At 48.7% G+C, this 22,659-nt stretch overlaps 1 protein-coding gene across 1 annotated transcript in view; it reads right to left on the bottom strand.

The window, feature by feature from the left end:
* The window catches only part of LOC149372784 (immunomodulatory peroxidase-like), a 69,310-nt gene that overhangs the window by 12,616 nt on the left and 34,035 nt on the right, over positions 1–22,659 (bottom strand). Inside the window, exons 6-8 of the mRNA XM_089582538.1 lie at positions 3,627–3,794; positions 3,299–3,400; positions 2,923–3,045 (exon numbers count right to left, since the gene is read on the bottom strand). Coding sequence (XP_089438664.1) covers positions 2,923–3,045; positions 3,299–3,400; positions 3,627–3,794 — 393 coding nt within the window. The remainder of the gene's footprint in view (positions 1–2,922; positions 3,046–3,298; positions 3,401–3,626; positions 3,795–22,659) is intronic.

Genomic DNA, 22,659 nt, shown 5'->3' with positions numbered 1-22,659 from the left:
GGAAAACTTGAAAATTGAAGCTAAAATAGAAAAAAAAAAGGTTTTGGAGGAAAGGAAACGGCACAATAATTGTCTCGCATCTCGGTGGACACCCGCTCAGTCCCTTCAGAAAAGGGGGGAAGGTGGGAGTGAAAGAAGAAAGAGAGAAAGAGGTGCCGTAGTGGAGGGCTCCGGAATAATTTCGGCCGCCTGGGGATTTTAACGTGGACTGACATCGCACAGCACACGGGCGCCGTTGTGTTTCGCCTCCATCAAAATGCGGCCACCGCGGCTGGGTTCGCACTCGGCAACTCCGTGTACCTTACACGTACAGTTGACAGAGAGTAGCATCTCATGGAAACCTCATCTCCCATATATGGTAAAATGAAACTTTACTGCGACAATATATTCGCGCACAATGTTTCCTGACTGTTCCAAACAGACGTGAAGAGGGTTTCGAAGAAAACGATCATATAACAAGCCTAAAGCATGCGACAAGTCTCCTGCCTTCATGCGTCTCTTCTTCAGGAAGGGTATTTAGCAAGTGCTTCATAACGGGTAGCTGCAAACAGGTCATATAGAAAGAAGCGGAACGGGAAGAACGTATGAAGTGTTAGAAACATAGAAGGCCGCTATGATTGAGAACAGAATTGTGACGCGTTTTTATCCCGCAACATCTGAAACTGTAATAGAAGACCGCTCCCATTGTTTGCTTTTCTTTCTGTCTTGCATTTTCAGTGTGACTTGTGAAGGAATAACCAGAGCAACCAATTCTTTCTATACCCACTGTTGAATACTCCATCACTGTGAAACTTTTAGCATACAAATCTCTCATCCGGCCTTCCCTAGAATATGCATCTGTAGTATGGTCTCCTCGGCAGAAGATTCTTTCAGCGGAAATAGAAAAGATTCAAAGACGTGCAGCGAGATTTATTTGTTCAAAATACAGGAAAACAGATTCGGTAACGGAGATGTTAAACTCATGTAGTCTAGAAACATTAGAAAAAAGACGTAAAAGGCAGAGATTAAAAATACTTTACCAAATCATTCACGGAGAAATTAACATCAATAAAGAAAAATATCTGCAGCCTCCAGGTAGACTAAGCTCCCGCCTTAACCACCACAAAGCGATTCGGCCATACTTGACACGAACTAACGTCTTTCGCTGCTCATTCTTTCCGGATGCTATTGAGCACTGGAATAAACTGCCCGCTCACGTTGCTGAGTCTACAGGTGTAGCGGCATTCTTGAATGCACTTGGGCCGCCGCGGTGGCTCAGCGGCTATGGTGCTCGGCTGCTGACCCAAAAGACGCGGGTTCGATCCCGGCCGCGGCGGCTAAAATTTCTTTGGAGGAGAAATTCTAGAGGCCCGTGTACTGTGCGATGTCAGTGCACGTTAAAGAACCCCAGGTGGTCGAAATTTCCGGAGCCCTCCACTACGGCGTCTCTCATAGCCTTAGTCGCTTTGGGACGTTAAACCCCATAAACCAAACCAAACCGAATGCACTTGGGGATTCCGTCTAGGCATGGGATTATTGTAGATGGGCGCGTAACTGATTGTCCAATATTGCTTTTTGTATAGTAGGTGGTTCTACAATGGTGTGAACTGTGTTGCGTTTCAATGCTCTCTTGTATTGTATGCTCAAAGAAGCTTGTTCATTCATGGTTATATATGCATTTTTTTTTGTCTCTTCACTTTCCCTCCCTGTAATGACCCTCAAATGAGGGTTGACAGTATTCATAAATAAAAAAAAAAAACACATATGGCCCGGTTGTTCGAAGTGCATAACTCCCAACGTTTCCACTTTGTATCCTCAACCTTCCCTGCCTTGATCGCCGCCTACTTTAGACCAAAGATTTATTCGACCCTTTCTTTGGCGCCCAATAACCTAAACAATGCAGAGCAAAGATTACGTAGCCCTTTGTTCTCACATTTCTCGTCTCAAGGTCGCCTTTTGGCGACGGGAGGTTTCGGTAGATGCATGAAGTGCCGAAATGGCTGCGTAGACATCTCATAGCCTTGATGTTACAAAGCATTGTGATGTATGAAGGCCGCTTTTCTTTTTTTCACCTGTAGCGATTAATTCTGAAACCAAGGCTTCATGTGCGCCCATTGTTGCCTCACAGACAGTTAATTGAAACCTTGGAAGTGATCACTGTTGATAAAACCATGGATGCTGGAGCATGACCTTGGGTTCCAGTTCGCCAGCCGCAGAGTTTAATGAAAGTTTTCGCTGATAACAGATGTGTGTCTGAACGATGCTGGAGCCACTTTGTACTGTTCTGTCTCGGCGCTTCATCCGCTTGTGTCCGTGTCTGCTCCTATTCCTACCTCTTTAAATCAGGGCACCATTGTCAGTACTGACATGACAATCTAACAATGAAGACCAGCTGCCTTTTATTCTCTTAGAAGTCCTTGACTCTTTCGTAGTCTGGACTTCAAGAAGACTGGCCCCTCTACCAGCTCTTCGAGTGTTCGAGGCTGTTTCGGCGCTTCATAGGCGCCTGCTCTGACCTTTCTGTAGCTGCTAATCTCGACGCCGCTGTCTCTGCCCAAAAGAGCCGTTGCTCTGCAGTCGTCGGCCTGACGACTGACTTCTGAAGGCAACGCATCATCATTACCGTCGTGCCCTTGTCAGCTTCTCCTCGTTTCGTTCCCTTTCACTTCTACACGACTGCACTGATGTTATCGATGATTGAAGTGTATCGCGGTGATGCGTTAACAAGAGGAACGGGGCAGCTGGTTGTGCGAGGAGGCCTCATCGATTTGACTCGCTCTGAGACTACAACGGATGTGTCGGGCCCCAAGACAGAAGGGTGGCTAGACGAGCCCCGCCAAAACGCGTTGGTTGGCTGCCCCCGACAATTACGCTCGCACACCCGCGCGCGCGAAGATCGAGGGGACGGGTGAGAAGAGAGGACTCGTAGCGCTAAGCACTTGCCGGCGTCGAAGCAGTAGAGGTTCCTGGGTCTCGCCATGCAGCCGACGTCCGCCTCGACCGTTTTCATGGGCAGAAGGTCCTTGAGGCCCAAGTCCCGGTACAGAGGAGTGGTCTTGAGGCGTCCTTGTTTGGGCCAAGGCGTAAACCGAGGAATAGAAAGAAAAATAAACAAGCATGAGTCAACGATACAAATTGGCGCTGCAGGGGCGTTGCTGCCGAAGTTTTAGTAGCGGCTATATGCGCGGTGTCGCCGATTATTGTGCCCTGGCTGGGGGCTTACGAGGTCGCGGCGAGCGCTACAGGCCATTAGCGCGTGTGTGGGTGCGCGCAAGGTATAAACGTATGAGACGAGTTCAACCGCAGGACATGTACTTACCTCCAGAGAACTCTCGCAGTCGGCTGGCCACTTCCTGGGCGCTTCCGTACACGAAGCCAGCGTCGATGTACGCAGAGATGATGTTCATCTGGGACCGTGGTCCTGCAAGAGGCAGCTTCGTTTAGTCTTAAGAGATACGAAATTCCTGCTTTGGCACAATAAACTTCCGGAGGCACAAATGAAAAACAGGCTTCCGTGCATCGAGGCGCCATTTTTAACGATATAAACTCAATTCTTTTGATTTCGCCTCCTGCCAACCTGTAAGACTTGACCTAGAGTTTTGGTTATACCAGTACGCAAAGTAACTTTAGCGAGAAAGTGTGCTTACCGAGGGTGCACGCCGGTCTGAGACCAGCGAGAACCCTGGCGAACTCGAGGCACTTGCGGTTGAAGAACTTGTAGAATGGGTCATCGTGTGGCACGTCGATGGCCATGCAGTTAGGGTGTCGCTCCTCCGGCGTGTACTTGCAGCACTCGATGTCCTGGCGCTCTTGGTCTGAAAGCGTCACAAAAACAGAGCGACCCGTGATTCACTGAGGGGAACATCATCAGTCGCAAGCAAGCATCACCCTTCAAATTTCAGTAAGCGTCATAGCTCTCTGATTTAATTCAAACTCTTGTACAGATATGTGGCCACAGTTCTCTTTTCCATACCAAGCTTGATTTCTCGCCGTCAGTAGTCGTAGGTGTAAAGTCTCTTGATAAACTTTTAGCCCCATGCAGGGGCTTTAGTCGCATCCGATGACACCTAAATCAGCCGTGAAACCTTGAAAGGCTAAGCACATGCTCCTAACTACGCCGCATATCGCTGCATTCGAGATTCCACAAGTCATGCCGTAATAGTTTTTATGAGTCCACAACGACTTACGACGTAGGGCAGGTTTAATTGAACGTCAACAGAAGAGGTTCTTGTCCTGCAGTTGGCATAGGCTGATGATGATGACCTAAAGAATTTCACCTCTGAAAGTAGGGCAAAACGACCGCTTTTCTCTGTTCGGCTGTGTATTTGCCGTTTGATGGTTTGGAAACTTCTCGTTGGTCCTAAATGCCATTCGCCTCTGCTCTGATCGCCTAGACTTGCGTGTCGCGAGCAGGAAAAAACTGCAGGAACGCAAGAATGAATCGCCGGGAAATCGAAGTCGTACGCCCGCCCCGTTCGTATCGGCTTCAGTTCCTCAAGGAAACACTTAGTGCAAGTGGACATGTAGCGGCACCATTTTGTGGCGACAGGTCTATAAGAAGCTGGAGGAAAACCCTCCTTTATTCGTGTTTTATTTTTTTTCTTTCGCATTCGTCTCGAACACCTCCACGGACACCAGAAAAGCGCCCGAAAAGGCGTGTTCTCACATGGCAGACTTGTGTACTTGATTGGCAGCATTTAATGCGTTAATAGGACCAACTACCTGATCTTCCTGTCCCGTTTTTGCCTGTTTATGTACATGCTTGCCTATGCGGGCGTATTTTCTTCTCTCCTGATTAGATTACCGGGTGCTGTAAGTTACTCTAGATGGAACGAGATGTTTCCAAACGCGGTGGAGAGAATACTAGCCAGCCTAGGCTAGCACGATTTTCGCAACAGGTATTTTTAGATCACCAATGGAATCTTTCGTATCAACCGGATTAAGTGGTGGGCGTTTTCTGAGCCTTATAATTAGTCTTCCGGTAGATTAAAGATAACGAAGGGCGGACCACCCAGCTTCCTCTGGCGTCTTACTTTCCCCCTTTTCCATTGCAGGTGGGGTTTATGCTTACGACTCGTTATTTGCGACACGGAGACTGAAAGAAACATATTCCAAGAAGCTGCACAGTAAAAAGCTATTAGAGTGCTGGTTGTTTTTCAAGCTAAAAGGGTACGCGCTGTCTCACTGTTCTCGAAAAGTATCCCTGGGCACGTTTGTGTTTGAAACACGTGGACAAAGAACATCTTGGATTTGTCTGAATACGAAGGTGGAGAAAAAGAAACAAGCAAGCAGTGCAGCTAACTATAAGCTCAAGTAGACACGCATCTTAAGTTTGAATGAGACAAAATACGTGAACAAATAGAAATAAACTTGCCGCTGTTTTGCAGTTCATGTATGCCGGGCCAGCGGAAGGCAAAATGTTCAATCAAGCTTCCTGCACCCCTGAATATTTACGAGAGAGCACAACATCATACGTTAAATATTCTGTGTTATGTTAGCTAATGAAGTTTGCTTACACTGACAGCGGCAGCGAATAAGCTTACCCGTGTATTGCGCAGAATTTGCACATTTAAGCCGATATATTCAATGAACTATCGGGGAGAAAAGTCTTCATGACACGCGAATGGCAATCGATTAGGCGCACAGACGCGGTATGGGCCAACGAACGCCTGATTTAACTCGCATATGTTAGAGAAGGCGAGACTGGCTACCACTTCCACAAGCGTGGTTTCGAGCCACTGGCAGATAGTAAAACCATGCAAATCTGATGCTGTTGGAGTATCCTCAATACTTATGTTCCCGATAGCATATATGAATGCACGAAACAGCGTATCTGGCAGCTCTCAGACGCACAGCTTCGTTATATTTTTCCTCAGCTTTTTCTATGGACTGAACAAAAGTTGACATCGAGCGCCTTTGTACACACTTTAACAGCTTGCAATTAAAAATTTCCTCAACTTGCTGCTTTAAAACACTCCTCCCCCCCCCCCCCCCCTCACCGAAAAGCGAAAAAAAAAAATGCCGCAATGGCGGCATTGAGTTTTAGATGACTTCACGAAGTGCATTCGCGACTGCTTCTGTTCAATGGCGTTCGTCCCCCTGCATTCGCAAATTCATGCAAAACGTTGTCTCAATTTTTTTTCTCTTCGACTCCTTATCCTTCAAAAGATTTCACTCCCAATTAAGATACATTTTTTGTGGCTTTCTGATGTACGATTAAACAAGAAAATTGGGCTAGTTCGTGCTGGGACACTGGCTGTGACATGTTAACTAGCGCAAATAAAACAGCGGACAGAGATAAAGAAACAGACGGGACACGTGCTAGTGTCCCGTCTGCTTCTCTCTCTGCCCGCTGTTTTATTCGCGCTAGTTTACATGTCGCAGCTAGTTTGATGTACGATTCCGACTGCGTTCGTTTCCGCGTATTCTGGCACCTTGAGGCACGATTTCTTTTCAAGAAAAGAGCGAAATTGAGGCACTCGCTCTGCTATCGTCTTCGGTTTCAACAAGCCAAAAACGGTAAAAGAGGAGCAAAAGTTCTCACGAGCCGCGACTTCTTCTGCAGCGAAGCGCCAGTGACCTATGGTGAGTGAATTCGCCCCACTGTGTTCCCGATGCCGTTTCTCATTCTTACGAATGAGCAGTAAGCTCCAGTGCATGACCTCTGATCACAGACCATATGCCCCCCATATTCATTGCATCTCCGTTCATGCGTCAACCGCCCGCTATTTTCATTGAGCGGTGTCCGTCCAAAATCAGAACTTAAAGTAACAGCGTCAGGAGCCCACGTCATTATGCCAGCAGTCACACTGTCGCAATAAGAAAGGAGGAGCCCACGTCCCCTCTCATCCCTCGAACCGCAGGAACAGAGTAAGAATAAAATAAAAAAGGAGAAAATCAACAACAACAACAGCGTACGCAACTAGGATACCTAAAGCGCTCCATTTATCGCGTCAATGCTGTACCGCCTCTTTTCTCGTGTCGAACACGCGCAAAGGCGCCGTCGTTGACCGGTCAGTCATCGATGGCCCGGTCGGGGTGGCACTCTCGGTGAATCCTTTCCCTCGGTGGGGCGAACTATTTCCGTCACCTTCGCGCCGTCAGTATTTATTCCTCGCGTGTTTCCGCGTCTCCACCGTCGCCGCGACGCCGACAGAGGCACAGGCGCGCGCGCGCATGGCCTCGAAACAGCGAGGAAACGAAAGCAACCAGCGTGCCGCACGCTCGCCTTTATGCCGTCCTCTCCTCTGCCGCCGCTACACCACCCCGCGCACAAGCTCTCCTCTAGACTGCTTTCTCTCCCTTCCCTCGACTCGCAAGGTGGCCCAGTACTCTGCATTTCCTTATCTATATCGCGTTTGTCTATCTTCTGTTTTCTTCTCTCGCGTTTCTTTTCCCCTTAGCCGCCATTCCTCCACCTCTCTCTCTCTCTCGTTTTTCTTCCATCGCCATCACAAGCACCGTCGATGACGCCGATCTCTATGCTTTCTTCTTTTTTTTTTTAACTGAGTTTGTTCGCTCGCGCGGGCATCGCGTCGTCTCTTCGAAACTCATCCATAGTCATGGCCGGAGTCCTGTCTGTTTCCTCTCGACACGTTGGGCCGCACTTGTATGTGTGCTTTTCCTGACAGAGTACAAGCGCCTTTTCACTCCTTGCCACTCTTTTTCCGCCTCGTTCGCGGAGCACTCAATTGAGCCGCGATTCGCCGCAAAAATGCGCGCGTGTTCGGGGAGAAAGGAGTGGCTTGTGTTTGAGCGTATGCGCTTGGTATACGTATGCTGTTCCCTCGCTTTCTGCTGCGCGGTTTCCGCCGTTGAGGTATGAAGAATTGCCTCACCCCCCCCCCCCCCCCCCCCCAAGGATCACGCAACAATAGCAGATGCTTCGTCCTTGCACATGGGCGTTGTTATGTCACTGCGGTCAAGAACGTTTTCTCTGTAAGACTCCTTTTCTTTCCTGATATTACGAAGTACAGACTTTCATTAGCTTCGTGTTGTGCCATATAAGTCTTGGTCATTTGGTGCTTTGCTTTTTTTTTTCTTACTTCAGTCGCGCGTGTGGGCACTTGAAACAAACATCTGTAGCGTACGGTTTCCTGCCGAGCCGTATGACGTGAAAAGCCGCGTAAAGAAGAACAGTGCTCTCACTGCGTGGGTTGTATATTAATTGTGAGCAGCATACGCTTTAAAAACTCGGCATTTGGCAACCGTTTCCGTTTTAAGCGGCAACCACACTATCCTTCTACGTGCTGCACATGGATCCTCTCTGGTCAGTCGTCAGGCAGTACTTTATTGAACCGTCGCACGCTACTGCAACGTAAACTCTCTCTTAAGCGCTGAAAATATGCTCGCCTTCGTACCACCCGCAAACGACCATACATTGTGAGCTCTCTGAAAATAGCAGTGGTGGTGATTTTGTGTTTGGTGACTGGGGCCATCATGGCGATGAATGAACCAATTAAGCTGAGAAAAGGGCAGGAACTGAGATCCTGGTAAAGGTGCGGACATGAGCACAAATTCCTACTCAGAAAGCGCTCTGTTTCAAGCACGCCTTCGGCGCAATTCCACTAAGGGAGCCGCCACCCTTTGCCTATAACGGAAGTTGCAGCTGTATTTGAAGAGGGCTGCAGTAAAGTTATTCCGAAATTGCCCAGAATAAACAGATCGTCACCAGGACGTTCAGTGGATTTTGCGCAGAAAAAAAAAAAGCATAATGCAGTGGCTGAAGATCTAGGTTACTGCCACCACTGACTGTACCCTGCAGTAACCGTGGCCATATGAGTTACCTTCAGTTACCTTCGGCGCTAGTTACCTTCGGCTTTGTCCCCTTTACTTCAAAACTGATTTCGTGGCACTGCATTTTCCCGCAAGGCGCATAGCGAGGCATTGATGCGGCAAAGAGGGAGCAAAGAGAAGAAAGAGAGAGATAGAAGGGGGAGCGATACGAATGATGCCGCAAGAAACTGACACACTCGGTAAAATGGGGCACTTGACAGCCAATGACAGCCGCGTGCTTTTTCATACGTTAGCTCTTCTATATATGCAGTGAAAGAGAAAGAAAAACTAGAAAGACGGTATGATACCTGATCGGCTTGAATGGGTCTAGTTTCCTAATTGGACTATTTTGGAACCGTCTAATCGCAAATCTTTTGTGCGTCCTCTTCGAATCAGCGAATGCACGAATGACAGCGCAATGGAAACCCATGGCTTCGAGCTAATGTTACTTCATTCGGAATCGGTTTTTATCACTTGGTTGCTGTGACAGGTGAAGGACAACATAAACTGATGAGGCATCAGAGTCGTGCAACTAAGTGGGAACAAGAGCTGTGGAATAGTAACGGGAAGTAAATTAAACGATGGGAGTTTTTTCACGGGGAACTACATGGAAGTCGTAAATTAAGGTACACTGGTCGTAAAGCGCATTACCTTGGCTCAATATTGATACGCCTCGTGCGAGGCTATAAAATCACTCCAACGAAGGCTTTTCCTACCCTCAGTGCTCCGTGTACGGGGACGTTTATGCAAAAGATGGGGTACTTCCTTCGAGATCCAGCATATCAAACACGCATAATCGTCCTGTGCATTCCCCATCATGTACTGGGGTATACTTTTTTTTTAACCGCCAAAAACGCAAAGCAAATGTGGTATCTCCTGCGTGTAGGTTCCCAGGCTTTCGTACTTGCATTCCCACTCATCTCTTTATAGCCTACTTTGTCTGTACTGCGGAGCTAACTACGTAGTCATCTCTTTGTAGACCACTCTTTCAACTCCAAATCGATTAAGTTAAACTGCAAAGCCACTTCGACATATCCTTCAGTGGCGAACAAGGGCGCGACAGAAATCGCTAGGACGGGCGCTGAGTCGGGGAACGACTCATTGCGCGCGTAAACTGAGATCTCTGTATATCAAAAAGGCGGATCGTTCAGTCTCTTATATACGGGCTGCGTATACTGCATGTCGAGGAGATAGGTACGCCGCATACGTCTGGCCTACATATGTACACGAAGGAGGCGAAAGGAAAAAAATAAGCAGCAATGGAATAGAGGGGGAGGCCGTGGGGAGAAGGAGCGGGGCGCTCGTGATAATAATCTTCATCATACATACGCGCCGCGATCAGATAAGAGAGAGCTGTGGGTTGTCGCTCGCGCTGCTCCGTACGATCACAACGATGCCGGACCACAGGCAGCACGCGGTCAGCCAGCCATGTCGCCACTGCCGTTGGCTGGGGTAAGGGCGCGCAGATTTCGAGCGCCGCGCTGCACGTGTAACGGGCATTCGTTTGTACGCAGAGAGAGTGTTGCTGGAAGCGGGGAGGGGCGGGGGGGGGGGGGGGGGGGGAGCAGCCCTGCTCCGTCCTCTTACGAGCTTATTCGCAAAGATAGACTCGTCGGCGCCGCAATTAATCTCTCGCGGCCTAATTGCCACGAAGGAGACACCTATAAAGCGGCAACACTGCCCCCGCCTCTCCCCTTCCATCTCTCTTTCTCCCCCCAACCTTTCCTGGCTCCAAGGAGGCCGCCGAGAATTTCTGCCCAGGCGGCTCCTACTGACCGCTCGCCCTTTTGTTTCGAGCGCTCGCTCAAGTCGCTGCAGGCTCTGTTCCAAATCGGCTTTGGATTGTGCCCGCAGCGGATTGTCGACAAAGCCGAGGACGGCCGCCGAGCCGTGCGGCACTTTTGCAACGGGTGTTCCTGCCAAGCGGCGGCGCGGCCGAGAGCTCTAGCTGCCCGGGCGAGCTTGGAATGTGTGCGGGAATTTAGCGGCGCTCTCGCACACATCGCCGCCGTAAGCGCCGCGCGCCGGTGGCCTTGCAGTGGTCACACAGTGTGCGTTTGTGTGCGTGCGTGTGTGCTAGGGGCGATTTCATTTGGGAAGGCTAGCTGTGTCTGTCCGCGTAGCGCGCTGGCTCGCGACGGCCACATTGGCCCGCAGACGCAATTAAGTCGCATATCGGGGTCGAAAGCTGGCTGAAAATTTTCCGCTAGACGGGAACGCCTTGAGCAAGGTAACGCGGGAGACTTGCACCTGGCCCTGCTCCTCCATTTGGTTTGGCTGAGGAAGAAAAAAGGTTGAGAATTTATGGCCCAAAGGTTAAAGGGAATGAGACCCACATGTCAGACAGAGCGAGGGCGTAAGCTCCAGAAGTTTGCGCATAATGAACAGGAAATTAGACCGATAAAAGATATGGAATTGCTTGCCGAATCAGTTCGTCTTAATCGAATTTCTCGCTTAGTCGAATCGCATTCGTGCACAGAAAGCTGCTACGGGTCTGCACAAGTATTCATTGGCAACAGCAGCGAAAACAATAAAAAAAAAAAAGAAAAACCTTCCGCAGAACGATCAATCCCGCTTCAGGAATACAGGACGACGTAAAGCAAGTGCTTTTAAAAACGAAGTTTCTATCACAATCTATAATGACCTCAGTCGTATTGTGACGGTGACCTCCGCATTTTCTCTTCGCACATCAAAATGCTTGTAAAGAGCGCTATTAAATTAATAAAGTAGGATGAAGGGTGGGTAGTTGGGCAAGATGGCAATAGTTCATTGTGGGTGGTAAACCGCGAAGCCGAAGACGGACAAAAGCACAGTGTGACAGCACTCGTTTGTGTTGTCTTCTACTTTTGTATTTCATCTGTTTTGTGCTATACCATCCGCAGTGAACCAATTAATAAAACCAAGCGTTACATCTTCCTCTTCCTTGAGCGACTAGCCAGCTCCATAAGCTCCCAGGCTCAGCTAAATGTGCAATTGCCATCTTTCAAGGAGCATATAGAGGTCTTTACTCAGAATTTCGCTCACTTCAAGATTCCTTTCTTTGTCAAAGACTGCACATAATTCGATGCACTCTAATTTGCATGCAAATAAGCATCGCCTTGCGAAAGCTGAAAATGTGTACCACGTAATTCATAAACCAGTCTTATTGGGGCATTTCGAAAGTGTGCCCAGGCGCGGTTATCGAAATTCACAGGTTATGAAATTATGTACAGTCGAGCTCAGATTTATCAATCCGGGATATTTCGAATTATTGCCTATATCGAACCCACCGATTATCCCCTTAAAAATCCTTTGTTAAAGTAGTGAAAAGTTGCTCAGTATATCCAACTGCAATTTCGCCGATCATTCGATATATCGAACGGCACGGCGCCATCCTATAAGTGGCCGGGCTCTTCGATCATTTTTTACAAGCGGAGGGAGACGGGTCGGCTACGTGGCCTCGGGCACCTGCTGGCGACGCTCTAGCGCTGTGAAACCGCGTGACGAATTCGACGGGGGGTGTGTTCGAGGGTTGGCTTCGGTCTCGTACTCATCTCCCAAGCCGCACCGTGATTATGTGGTGAAGCCAACCTAAGACCTAACAGCGGCTTTCGCCTGGCGTTCTTCGTTGCTTCGATGCCGAAAAGTTGGCGGAAACCAATTCCACAATTTTAGTAAGCGTTTATTCTATTTATGGTGAACTGGTAACAAGATTAGACGTCTTATATAAGGCAGCGGCTTGCTCCAAAGCAGCGACCGTTGCGACTTCGATGCGAGAGCAGGTTAGCAAAGCTAAGGGGCGCCGTGCACTATACCAGCACGCGGGCGGGAGGCACATCGCTTCAAGAAGCTCGTCACTATCGTAGGTGCAATGTATTCTTTCTTACAGGTTACAGATAAGGTTATCTATTAGCATATTTATTGCGCTAGTACTTATAGTGGCCATTCCCCGCACTTAGCCTTTGCATGATTGTCTGTCTGTATGTCTGTTTGTCTAAAGCCTGCTTCGTGGTGGTTGCCCACCTGCCCGCCGGGTTGTGGGCAAACTGCCCACTGAGGCAAGAGGCATGTAATTTAATGATTGGTCGCGAGAGGTGCGCCAGGAGTGGTATGAGGACTGCCAGGGATCTGTGAATGTAAAGTAGAGAATTACCAAATCTACATATAGGAGCATTAACTCATTATCGCTATCCGAACAACTTCCATCCGTGAACAATGGATCCGAACGCTGGAACCAAAATGAGAGCGAAATGCTAGTGCACGTAATTCGCATTTGTCTGAGCTACGCGAATCGACCATCATCTTTTATATATCGAACTACTTTGCGATCCCCTTCGAGTTCGATGTATACGTGTTCGACTGTATTAGCGCTTCGGGGCGCAGAGATTCGATGCACTGATGTTTAGAAACATTAACATTAGTGGCATGAAAACGTCAGAGTAACCAATTAATATGTTAGCGTATGCATGCAGCAGGTCCTTTTCTTTTCGCTTCTTTTTACAGTGGGACAGGCCAAGAAAAGCACAGGCATTAACCACGATAGCAAAAAAATCGCCGGCTTGCAACTATTTTTCACTTACACATGGAGCCTTATTTCTCAATTCTCAATGGTGATTCCAAGAGCGCGGAGGTTATAAAGCTCTTCTCGCACCACGGTACAGTGCGCATCACAGGAAGAAATAAATTCTTGCACCTGGGAGCAGAAAACGACCGAAGAAAGTTATGAACGCACCAAATAGATGCACAGAAGAGCTGCCGGTCTGAGGCGTAATCTGTGGGTATTTCACGCTTTTTGTCTGTTGCTACTAAAGGGTAGGCTAGAATACGTCCTTCGCTCCGAAAGGCAACTGCTCTATAAGCGACGTGCAGGGAGCAAGAGCCGAATGAACTGCCGTAATAGCTTTTTGCTCGTTGCTCTTGCTTCCTGCTGGAAAATACTAGTCTTCTTCGGAATCGTGACATGAACACCCCGTTGATACTCCTCATGGCAGCTTGTAATGAAGAGTTCTGTCGGCTTCTACTTCGTTCGGTTCCTGAAGTACTGCCGTGCAAATAAGGACAACTTACTTGGGCAGCTCTTTGTAGCGTACCTCACGCTGTGGAATGGTTAGGTCCAATGCATATAGGGAAAATTCCCAAGGAACCTTAATTCTCAGGCTTTCATCAGGAAATATTTACTCATTAGTGTCCACATGATCCAAGCTATTCGACTGCAAAGGAAAGTTGTACAGCTTTCTGAAAAATTCGTCCCTATCCGAGGATCGAGCCCGCGACCGCTGCATGTCGGGGTAGTCACTCTACTACCTAACCTAACCAGGACGGCTAATAGATGGTAAGATGAGGCCGAATTGATCAACAACTTAAAGCGGGAGCAGTGTCAGTTCGATGTATTTAGGAACCCCGGGCCCACCTCCCAAGCTGCAGTAGATTCCTCTTGGGAAGCACGTACTCATCAGATGGACTCTAGTAAGTAATTATTCTCCAGCGGATTGTTTTTCCGAATAGCCGTCTCCCTCAGTAAGGCACGTGCATTTATACGCTTCGATTTCCCTTCAGAGTGCGGCCGTTAAATGTTTGCGCCGAAAATACAAAATTCTGAACAATTTGTCGTCAATAATGGTACCTTTTTCTTCCTTCTGTCGTCAGGAGGGCGAGAGTTTGAACAATTTCCGTTTTTCTCAGAGATTAACAAGGTAGATTTGCGTGGCAAATACAAATAAAATATTAACTTTTTGAATCTTACTGCAGAGTGGTTCGCGCACCTTCATAGCGAATACACCATAGTTGTAAAATAGCTTTCTTCTGCGCTGTGCGACAAATTTCTTTGAAATACTGCATAACTATGCCTGACACCACAGTACGACACGCTTCCCGCCTTAAACTCTTTGCAGACTCATTCTCCCAATGAAATATGTACATCGTTACAAGTAACCGTGGTGAACAAAGCTACGAGCCTTAACGTTCCGTCTCGCTACAAAGTAGCAAGTTCGGCATACGGGGACAAGGAAGTGGTTCCGCTCATCATTGGTGGGTGATTTCATCGAGCACGCAGAGCTGACCAACAGCTGTTGCGAAACACACTGCAGGCGGCTGGGCAACGCTGTAACCCAGTTCCCCCCACCAACACTGCAAGCCCCATGCATAACCGCGCTGCGCGCGCACACACACAAACACACAAAACACCCACCCTAACCCTTACGTGGTCAGCTAGTCTTAGTCACTCTCGACGCTAATGAAGACGAAGGTTCGTCGCATCTGCTGCCGCGATTCCCGAGCAATCGGGCATGCGGCAATAGCTATGTAGGCTAAACGCGTCGCATTAATGGCATGGATCGGCGTTCTTTGAGGCGAGCAGACAGGGGGAGGGGGGGGGGATATTTACGTCGTACCCGACGATTTCCTCATGGCGACCCGCCGCCGTGCCAGGGGCTGCGTAACCAGTTTATTTTTTGCGGGGGGTGCATCGCGTGTCTGGCGCGGCTGCCTGCCACGCCCCCCCCCCGCACCTGGCGTCGGGAGAGAACATCTAGGTCGGCGAGCGGCGACGATGTCGGGAACCACGGTGGTGCCTGGGCGTGGTGGGAAAAGGCAGTACGCCCCCCCCCCCTGCGCCCGTGACTTTGAACCGAGCGGTGTCCGTAGACACACCATGGTGGGTGCGAACCTAATTAGAAAGCACTCCATCCCGCATAGCCTTGGAGCGTATCGCTCCCGTCTGGACGAAACGCCGTACGGATTCCCCGGGAAACCAGGTCATCCATAGGTACACATGCTAGGTACACATGGGGCGAGGCATAGCTTGTGCGTGTGTGCACTGCATTGCACTGGACGGACGCGTGCGACTGTCTCATTTGGAGCTAGCTTCGGGTCTCGATGTCTAGTTATCGCTTTGAAAGCGGCTTAATGGAATTGTAATGCCGGAAGCGTGACTCCAAGAGTCGGAGAAAGGCAGAAGCTTGAGAAAGTTGCTGTCCAATAGCTTTTCCGGTAGCAGCGGTCCTGTTAAAGTGGGTATGTGGGAAGTTCTGGCGGTGAAAGTGCTGGGAAAGGCTCTCCTAACCATTATGCCCGGGCTAGTTGTCGACCTAGTCACATAACGTTTCAGTGTGCGAGGATGCATATTAGCACACCAGCGGTCATTGTCGCCAGGTGTCCAGAAGTGCACACGAAGTCGGTGCCACTGACGCCAAATTTCCTGTTCACTTTTTCTTGCTGCACTAAATTACAGCGTTATACAAAATTACAGCGAGAAAATACACACCGCATCTTCAGGGGAAAAAAAAAATCGGCTACTTTTTCTGGAAGTTTAAATATGACTTGATTTGCTGTTCCGACTGTAGTACACTGTCTGTCATGAGGGCTCACTATGGTCAACTGTCGCGAACGACGACACTGCTGGGTCATCATCTTGACAATCCTGACACCAGCATTAAGCTGCGTTCCTCTTTTTCTCTTTCTCGGCAAGCTGACAACGAATATTGAAGTCTTGGCAGGCAGTCGCAAACTACAGAGCTCATAGCTATAATAGATAAATAAGCCGCACAACTGAATGCTGAACTGCTTGCGCGCCGCCAGCACGATGTCCCGACTGACTGGTTCCCGAAAAATGCAATTGTCCTAAAAATCTGTGGCGTCTTAATTCACCGCACCTCTATTTGCAGGTGTGTCGCATTTCCTGCTCATATGTAATAACATAGGTTCAACACTTGCCTCGACAAGGAGAATGCTTAATCCTGTTGCTCGATTTAAAGAGGTGTGTATAAAGACTACACGCTGCACGCTACCCTCTCTTTTGAACGCCTACAAATTAGATGGCTTTGATTTAGTTTCTTGTTCTTACCGGAATCTCAGCCTTATGTATAGAGCGTAATTTTGGATACATTATTATTCTCTGCTGTCATGTTGTTCTGCGGTTTGAACTGTAACTGGAAGTTCTCTTTTCATTAAGACCTGATTATTATATCGAATGTTAATTTCACCTACTGTGTCAACTTGTGTACTCGTACATTTTTAATGTATATTTTGTGCTTCATCGGCAAAAAGAAATTAAGCAGGAGCTGTGGGCTCGCCAAGCTGCCTGCTAGTAGCTTTTTTCCCGCCGCCCTCCCATCTAAATGTATGATGGCAAATAAAGATTATTATTAATGTTATTAACTTCCTGATGCACCACCACCTTTGCTTTGCTGTGCCTTGCCATCCTGCGGAATTCCGACATTCAAGCCTCCTAAGCCTCTTCGATGCACCGAAAACATGATGCTAAGCTATGTTTTTTATCAACGCAGACCGACGGCTGCTGAGGAGCGCGTTTCTCTCTTATTGATGCGAATGTCTCGCTCTTGAGGATTGTAACGCAAGTTGCTCGCAGTCCAAGAAGTCCATGCACCGCTTACCCGAATATGCTAATAATCGGCAATTCTTTTGTACGATACACCCTGTTTGTGTAGAGCTTCCTTCGCTCTTCCATCCGTTGTGCGCATCCCTTTTGTATTGCCCAGATTGCGAGCGGAAGATTAATGGTGGCTGCAGTCAGCTCGCTCATCTGTGCGCCCGCTCTCCTTTTTGTTTGTTGGTTTTCCTGCGCTTTCGCCATACACCGGGCGTCGCGCTTTGCATGTACGAACGTTTTCCGCAGGCATACTCAATGATGGCGTTCCTCCAGGTTGAGCGCTCTACGTTCTTGTTATACTCTGCTGTTATAAATCGGCTTCACTCTCAAGACGCACAAAGAGCCTCCGCCTGCACGAAGAGCTTTTTCGCGCGCCCTCAACGTTATACGCACGCGTACGTCAGACCACAGATTATACCGCGTTCCATTCTGTGTAGTGTTGCAATACACAACACTAGCGTAGGGGGTGATTAACTCGTCTCAGCTCGATCGTTTAGGAGGCGCGCAGTGGTGGCGGAGGCTGCAAAGGATAGGAGCAGCTCGCGCGTTCTAGTTTTGATTCGCATCTCGAAGCGTGTTATCATGCGCGAGTCGGGTGAGTGCTTGCGAGTGGCGAAACGTTTATGCATTCGTGGCTTCTGGAAAAGGTCACAGGATTGGTTAATGACCCGTGGATTGCTATTTCAAAGAAGGAAGAGTGAAATATGACGTCAGCACTCCGCATCGGGGCTCGTTGTCGCTCTGCGCGTCGTGGTTCCTGAAGATTTTCTGCACTGTACCGACGGTGTAAGAATAGTCTTACACTATGACTGGGTCTGTGCATAGTGTTTTGCCTGCTTTGAGATTGTAATAAGGGAGCAATTACTCATTGGCATCCACCCAAGTGCAAGCCATACGACTACAAAGGAAAGCTATACAGCTTTTTCAGAAACTTCGAAGTTAAAGAAAAATTCGTTTTGGTTCGGAGTTCGAAACCGGGACCACCGCTTCACCGGACCAGTCGCTCCACCAATTGATCCAACCGGGACGGCAAGCTTATGGTAAGGCGAGAGCGAATTGATCAGTAACTGTAAGTGGGAACACCGCCTCTGGTACTGAACCCGCGTCTTCGGGCTCAGCAGCCGAGGGCGCTAATCAATGAGCAACCGCGGCGGGCAGATCTGCCATTATGATTATATTATGTACAATAAAATCATGACCCAGGACCCTAATTATACTCTAATTCTTTCATATTATACGAGATAATTAGAATAGGGTTTCTATGTTATCCAGGGCCAATGCTTGGCAACAAATCTCCTTCCGTGGTAGTTGTAGAAGCACTGTACTTATTCCACGTCTGAGTCACTAACAAACTGAACGAAAATTTATGAGTACGCGAGTGTCAGCGTTTTCAGTGAGCGTGTTGGCCGTGCCGCGCCAGCTGTCGCCAGACCTTCCGAAGATTGAACGGAGCAGGCTTCCCCGCGCAGATAAGCAGAGGCGTACTACAAATGGAGCATTTGCGAGTTAAATCAGTGGGCCGCCGTGATTGAAATTCGCCTCCGCGACTTTTTGCGCTCACGTTTTCTCTTAGCATCGAAAGAGCGGACACTCTCCCTTCCAGCCAGAAAGCAGAACGCACGGGAAGTACTTTGCTTCTCTTTATTTTTCTCCCACCTACCTCCCATCATTCGCATTGGCGCGGGAGAACTTCCATTTTGCAGCGTTAGAGATTCGTTCTGCGAGTGTTACGAGTTGCGCAGGCACTCTCCTGGTCAACGGTTGAGGCACTTGTAGTTTGTTCCCACTGCTTGCCTGGACGTCCCGCTCTTCAATCATGCTTTCAGACCTCGTAACACTCAGTCACATTTCTAGTACAATTACTCGCTGCCCCGGTCGAAAGGCCGCCACACCGCACAGAGCGCAAATGTAATCTGTAATTGTAATTAGCTTCCTTACGGTTTCAAAAAGAAATGTGGCGCTGGTGCCCCCCTTTCCTTTTTCCCTTTCCGTGCACCCACCCTTCCCTTCGGTTATACGACTCGGCGCCGAGGCTTGGAATGCGGCAGACACCCCTTGGGAGCACCAGCACTCAGCGCGCTGCACTGACTGTGCGATTAGGTGTGTAACGCTGCGGTGGCTTTAAAACGACGACGACGTTTCCATGTCCCGTTGGATTAACCCTAAAAGGCTGTACAAATCGGTTCAAGGGTGCGCTATAGAGAAACAACTCGGTTAAGCCCCGCTGTTTTTCGTAGGAAGCTAGTTATCAAGGCAGGTGCGCAGTAGGGCGTAAGCAGGTATTGAGCCAGGAGAGGGGGGCATCGGTGGGGTGTTGCTGGAACGCGCGATAGAAATGGGGTGCCCGCTTCTATACGTTTTCGCAATGAACATTCTCTCTCTTCCGCCGGACTGCTTGCGCCGTCTTCGAGGGGAGTGGTCTGCGTTCCCAAGGTCCTTAAACGGATACGAGCGTTGCAGCTGTTGCAACGCAACCCTCGGCCAACCTTGGGCGCGACCGCGCGCGGAATGTGCTCTGGGCGCCTGGACGGACGTGCGGCGGCTCTCGTTATCTCATTAGCACTTGCGGGACGCTAGCTGTCGGGGGAGGTTTTTGGAGTAATAAAACACGGAGGGCAGCACTGAAGAGGCCCGGCATAAAAAGGAGTTCCCGATGTAGTGGGTGGACCTTGTTCGTGTGCACGAACTAGTAGGAGACGCGCGCTTCAGGGCCGACCGTGTGAGTAAGTGCGGGGGGCTGCATATTAATTAGCTGGGGCGCGGGGCGTCGCCCGGCTTAGCCATCGTCGAACTATTGGCCTTGTTCGTCCTTGACGATTATACCATGCGTCGGAATACGATTTTGCGACGGGGGACGTTCTGGCCCCTTTTTTTTTTTTTTTCATTTGTCTTTTTGTGAATTTAAAGTGACAACTCTTCCATTGCCACTTCCTTCTCCGCTTCTCCTTTTTCTATTTTATTTTTGTAATGCCCACGCGCTTCTTGAGAACTCGAGCTAATAAATATGCATGTCCGCAGCAAATGGAGCGGAAAGTCAACCCCCCCTTTTTTTTTTGTATTATTCACGAGTGTTAGTGGCACACCATTGATTCCATTCTTCCCCTGCGCCTTGATGCTAAGTGCATTGTAATACCTGATTTGGGTGCAGCAGCAGAAAGACTGTGGCATTTTTTTCGCGGATGGAGCGGAGATTGGGATGAAAAAAGCACTACAGGTCGCCAAGCCAGTAATTTCCTCAGTGGAAAAGCAGCAACCAACAAGCACTGAAGAAACAACCATATATGCATCCTCAGAGTCAGTTGTTGAATAAAAGGAACACTCACGACTTGCCATTCGCCGTCATATTCACCATAAACATCACCATTATATGCCTAATTGCGTCCACCGCAGGATAAATGTCTCTCCCATTGACCTCCTCTTAGTCTTGTCATTTACTGCCAGTTAGCCGTCACATTCATGTCACTTTATACTTAGAAACATACCTCGCACGCGGTCTGCGGTGTAAAATTCATATTAGAAAAAAAAAAAAAATGCTGAGCAGCAGAAATATCTCTAGCATGCTAAATGGTGTTTTGACGTTGGACGGTCGCAGACCAATGGGCCTGTCGTGCGTCTTGCCTCTTTTATTAATGTGGCAGCATTAAAAGCCTCATCAGAGAAAAAATCCGGCGGCGTCCCGGGGGCGTCATCTGGCGTCGTCTGTCATATGACGCTTATTTCACGACGGGACGTGACGTCATCAGTGGCGTCTACAGACCGGAGAAATCTTATTGAGTGGAGGAACACGATGTCATCAGACCTAGGTGGTCTAATTAATCCGGAGCCGGCAATCACAGAGTCCCTCACTCATAGCGCATGGGTCGCTTCGGAATGTTAAGTACCACATACCACACACCTCTTTCATTACCTATTTTAACGAGAGAGCCTTAAGGCTGATTCTGCAGGACATCTGGCGTTGTTGGTATCGACGTTGTGAGATAAAAAGCACGTGTTCCACTTTCCACCAAGGTCACGGGACATTTTGACGTTATCACAATCTGCGCACCGTGTCCGGTAGCAGTTAAATTATTGTTTAGTCGCAAGAGGTTGATCGGGAAGAACAACTTGTGTCGCACAAGCCCCATCGGAGGCTGTGGCTGAGGCAGCCATTTGCCGGGGCAGTGGAGCGTCGCTTAACCGCTGCACCATTGCGCCAGGATTGGTACAAGGACTCCCCGCGATATATGAATGTATATTGGAAAATGACCAGCTCCGCATATATAGGCATGTAGCAGAACCTGGGCGAAATGATACCAAGAGAGTAAACACCTCAGGCCGCTGCTGGGACGCATTAAAGCTACCGCCTCATACCCTTAAGGCGGAGCTTAAGTGTCCCAAGCTTTTTCTTATTTGGGAGGGAGGGGGAGCGAGTGGAATGCGCGGTAATCGTGGACTCGTACCGTTACTATTACGTTCTTGATACCAAAAACAGCTTTCCGATTTTGCGCTTCTTAGTCGTTCGTAGAAGACGTTCGCATGAAGTGAAAATCAGCGAATTTAATGCCTGCTTCGCAACACCAATAGTTTTCCTCTTCGTCAATAACAGTTGCATCGTGGCGCGATCATCTAGCCGAACTGAGGCCGTGCTGTTGGCAGTCACTCATTTTTCGGCGGGGAAATCGCAATAACCAAATTCCTTGATCCAACTAGCAATGACCTGGCACTGAAAGCGGTGCGTGGAGTTTCGCTCGTTGTTTTGTTTTGGGAGTTGATAAGATGGACGTTAAAACCGAGAGGAAGACGGGCTCAGAAACGATTGGCACGTGCAAGCTGAGTCACTCAATTGCACGTAGCATTAAGCGCAGCATGAGACTAGAGTATACAGACTGCCCTGTTAAAGGATTTCGGTACAAGTCAGTTGTTGACGTACAATCTTTCTTGACAAACTCGAGATTGTACAAACATACTTCATTGTAACTGCTATGGTCTTATAGAATTTCGTGCTGCAAAGCGCTGGCAATTGTCTTGCTGCTCGAATACATTTTCTACTTTCTGTCAAATTATCGGCTGTGCAAATGATTGCTGAATTAATTTCTCTGTTTCAAATAATACTGATGCACACCCCCCCCCCCCTCCCGGCCCCTCACTCTCTCTCTCACACACACACGAACGCACACACACGCACGCACATGCACACACACGCGCACACGCGTTTCTAATGCAGTTAATTTTCGGCTTATGCGAAAAAAAGTGTGGCCAGTCATTTTACAGTTTTCGGGTTTTTAATGGCCAAAAGGTAGCTTCCTTCTAACTGCTGTGCACTGGAAGTGTGCTTCTTTGGCTTTATCTTTCATACTACTTTTACTTTCTGCTCCGGGTGTTGGCTTAAAAAAAAAAGCCGCGTATGTGTCGCCGCGACTGGCCCTCTCAGATCAGTAGACCTTTGCTCATTCATGCGTGATCCGTTCCTTATGCATTACTTCCCACTCACACCTCCGACCGTTAATGCGCTGAAACAAACACTACAGCAACCTTGTCCCTCTTTTTTTCGTTCTCACTCT

Source organism: Amblyomma mixtum, chromosome 1 (assembly GCF_055824585.1).
Source record: "Amblyomma mixtum isolate Tamu chromosome 1, ASM5582458v1, whole genome shotgun sequence".
Classification (NCBI taxonomy): domain Eukaryota; kingdom Metazoa; phylum Arthropoda; class Arachnida; order Ixodida; family Ixodidae; genus Amblyomma; species Amblyomma mixtum.
This window is presented reverse-complemented; position numbering and strand designations above follow the sequence as displayed.